The sequence below is a fragment of the Cicer arietinum genome, chromosome 8, assembly GCF_000331145.2.
Source record: "Cicer arietinum cultivar CDC Frontier isolate Library 1 chromosome 8, Cicar.CDCFrontier_v2.0, whole genome shotgun sequence".
Lineage (NCBI taxonomy): Eukaryota > Viridiplantae > Streptophyta > Magnoliopsida > Fabales > Fabaceae > Cicer > Cicer arietinum.
Window position 1 is genome coordinate 16,786,692 of NC_021167.2, and position 3,593 is coordinate 16,790,284.

A 3,593-nucleotide genomic window follows, 5' to 3' on the forward strand; every position below is an offset into this window, starting at 1 on the left:
AAATACAATTATAAACATTTAAATTATATAAAAGTAAATAAAAATCAATTTTTTAGATGAATGTGCAGTGCATTTATTATATTTGAATTTGTTAACATAAAAATAAATAATCCAAAATTTCTAATAAAAAAGATAATAAAAAGGAAAAACAAGGATAATACACACAGATAATAAATACAAACACTAATACATCACACAGATAATAAATAGAAAAATTAAAAGTGATATAACGGTTAACTACGTATCTATAAAATCCCCTTCAACGCACTCTCTCACCCATAAGATTCATTCATTCTCAACACAAACTCGTATTCTAACTCAGCGTTGTGTTTTTTTCTTTCTTTCTTTGAAACAAAGAAACCTTCAATCTCAGGAATTCATTCTCAACACAAACTCGTATTCTAACTCAGCGCTGTGTTTTTTTCTTTCTTTCTTTGAAACAAAGAAACCTTCAATCTCAAGAACAACCATTCATCAATGGTGGAGGGTTTTTTGAGAAAAGTAGTTGTTGAAGTGATTAACGTGAACTTGATGATGCCCAAAGAAACTGCAAGCGTTTACGCGGTCGTGGATTTTGATGGTCAAAGAAAGAGAACGAAAATATCTGAATCCTCAATGGAATGAGAAACTCGAGTTCTTAATGTTTAATAAAGAATCCATGGTTTCTGAGACGCTTCATATCAATCTTTTTAATGATAAGAAAACTGGAAAGAGAAACATGTTTTTAGGAAAAGTTAAAATATGTGGAAGCACGATTGTGAAGTCCGGTGAGGAAGTTGTTGTTTACTATCCGTTGGAGAAGAGGATCGTTTTCTCTCAGATTAGAGGTAAAATTGGACTCAAAGTTTGTTACGTTGACGTGGCTTTACCGGTTACCGAAACACTTGGTAATCAGAACAAAGAAGAGAACTTGCTGGAAACTGGTCAAGATGGTGAGAAAAAAAATGAAGATGTCAAAGAAAATAAAAAGAAACCTAAAGAAAAAGAAAATCAAAAGCCAAAACTGAAAACTCCAGCACCGGCGCCGGAGGTCGAGAATCCACCTATTGCTGGAACAGAGAAGGTGAAATTGAGGGAGAACCAATTTGAAATTCTACAAAAAAGTGCTGATCTGAATGTGAGGGATCACGAGTTTCGATCATCGAAAAACGATCAAAGCCGATACGATCTCGTGGATCAAATGCCGTTTTTCTACGTTCGTGTCGTGAAGGCAAAGATATCGAAATCTGAAAATCTTTCAACGGTTTTTACAAAGCTTGTGATTGGAACTCAAAGTGTGAAAACAAAGAACCAAAAAGAAGGAAAAGATTGGGATCAAGTTTTCGCATTTGATAAAGAAGGACTGAATTCAACGTTGTTGAAAGTTTCCGTTTGGTCAGAAAAGAACAAAGAAGGTGAACAGAAAAAGGAGTTGTGTCTCGGAAGGTGTCATTTGATTTACAAGAAGTACCAAAGAGAGTTCCACCGGATAGTCCTCTTGCTCCGCAATGGTATACTTTGGTTTGTGTCTTTTGACAAATTATTTTATGTATATATTACCTCATTGTTTATTTTGTAAAAAATAAAAATAAATAAATCATGTTAACAAAATTAAGAAGAATTTACTGTTTAAATGATAATTTTACACTTATTTTTTTTTAGTAATCTTTTATATTCTTCTTTAAAGTATTTGATTTTTAATATTAGTGATTATATATACTGTTTCACAATTTTTCATGATGGTATATTTAAAAAAATATTTAAAATATTGCAAAAATCAATGTATTAATTAGTTATTTTTTTTCTTCTATTAATTGATATATATCTTTATTTACTTTTTGTGGCACGTAGATTTTTAGAACTGAAAGAGGTACCTTTATTAGTTCGGCTAACCCAACATGGAACGAAGATCTCGTATTTGTAGCTTCTGAGCCATTTGAGCCGTTTTTAATTATGACAGTGGAAGACGCGTCAAACTCAAAATCAATAGGTCAAACAAAAATCCACATCTCATCCATCGAACGGCGACTCGACGATCGAACAGAAGTAAAGTCAAGATGGTTCAACCTTTTCACAAAAGAAAAAAATGAGACCGATTCATCTTCTTCTTACACGGGTAGAATACATGTTCGTGTTTGTTTAGAAGATGGGTATCATATGTTAGACGAAGCAGCTCACGTGACTAGTGATGTATGCGCCTCAAGGAAGCAATTAACAAAACCACCAATCGGTTTACTCGAAGTTGGGATTCGTGGCGCAACAAATCTTCTTCCTGTGAAAACAAAAGATGGTACACGTGGCACTACTGATGCTTTTGTGGTTGCTAAGTACGGACCTAAATGGGTTCGAACTCGAACCATTGTTGACCAGTTTAACCCGAGATGGAATGAACAATACACATGGGAAGTTTACGATGCTTGCACGGTGTTAACGATTGGAGTCTTTGATAATGGAAGATATGGTAATAATAGTCATAAAGATGTTAGAATGGGGAAAATTCGTGTGCGGTTGGTTGTCTACACTTGACACCAACCGTGTTTACGTTAATTCCTACTCGTTGATTGTTGTACTGCCAGGTGGCACGAAGAGAATGGGTGAGATAGAAATTGCAGTGAGATTTTCATGTTCTTCATGGTTGAGTTTAATGCAAGCCTACACAAGTCCAATTCTACCAAGAATGCATTATGTTTGTACATTCGGTCCAACTCAACAAGATGTTTTAAGACAAATCGCTATGAAGATAGTAATGTTTCGGTTAGCTCGGTCTGAACTGCCTTTGGGTCATGAAGTGGTTCAGTTCATGCTTGACTCCGATACTCACATGTGGAGCATTAGGAGAAGTAAAGCAAATTGGTTTCGATTAATTGGTTTTTTGTCACGTGCCACTGCAGTTTTTTGTTGGTTGGACAGGATTAGCACGTGGGTACACCCACCCACAACGGTTTTAGTTCACGCACTTCTTATAGCGATTGTGTTTTTCCCTTACATGATTCTTCCAACTATTTTCATGTATTCTTTCTTGATTTTGTTATTGAGGTTTAGAAATAGGCCGAGGGTCCCACATGATATGGATCCAAAAATTTCTTATGTGGACATGGTGAACCTCGACGAAATTGATGAAGAGTATGATGGGTTTCCAACGACGAGAGCTAATGAGGTGGTTAGGATAAGGTACGATAGGCTGCGCTTGCTTGCGGGGAGGGCACAAACTTTACTTGGTGATGTGGCGGCACATGGGGAGAGATTGGAAGCTTTGTTTAGTTGGAGGGACCCACGTGCTACTGGGATATTTGCGTTGATTTGTTTGGTTGCGTCGTTAGTGTTTTACGCAATGTCGTTTAAAGGGTTTGTGCTTTTGAGTGGGTTTTATTACATGAGACACCCAAGATTTCGTGATGACATGCCGTCTATTTTGTCTAACTTTTATCAAAGACTACCATCATTTTCTGATCAAATTATGTAATGAACGTGTATAGCTTATTACTAATTAGTGTATTGGGGTGACACTGTATTTTTTGTAATAGTGTTTTTGTTTTTTTGGATATATATGAAAAGTGTTATTCAATTAGTTAATTGATTTATTTGTTTTCATATGATTTGATTTTTTGAAAGAG

At 35.4% G+C, this 3,593-nt stretch overlaps 1 protein-coding gene and 1 pseudogene across 1 annotated transcript; both read left to right on the forward strand.

Moving 5' to 3' along the window:
• Positions 1–229: 229 nt before the first annotated feature.
• On the forward strand, positions 230–3,552 carry LOC101501451 (multiple C2 domain and transmembrane region protein 14-like; annotated as a pseudogene).
• LOC140918658 (multiple C2 domain and transmembrane region protein 14-like) lies at positions 2,570–3,442 on the forward strand. Its single transcript, XM_073364591.1, has one exon. The coding sequence runs from the start codon at positions 2,570–2,572 to the stop codon at positions 3,440–3,442; it is 873 nt and encodes a 290-aa protein (XP_073220692.1).
• Positions 3,553–3,593: the final 41 nt, after the last annotated feature.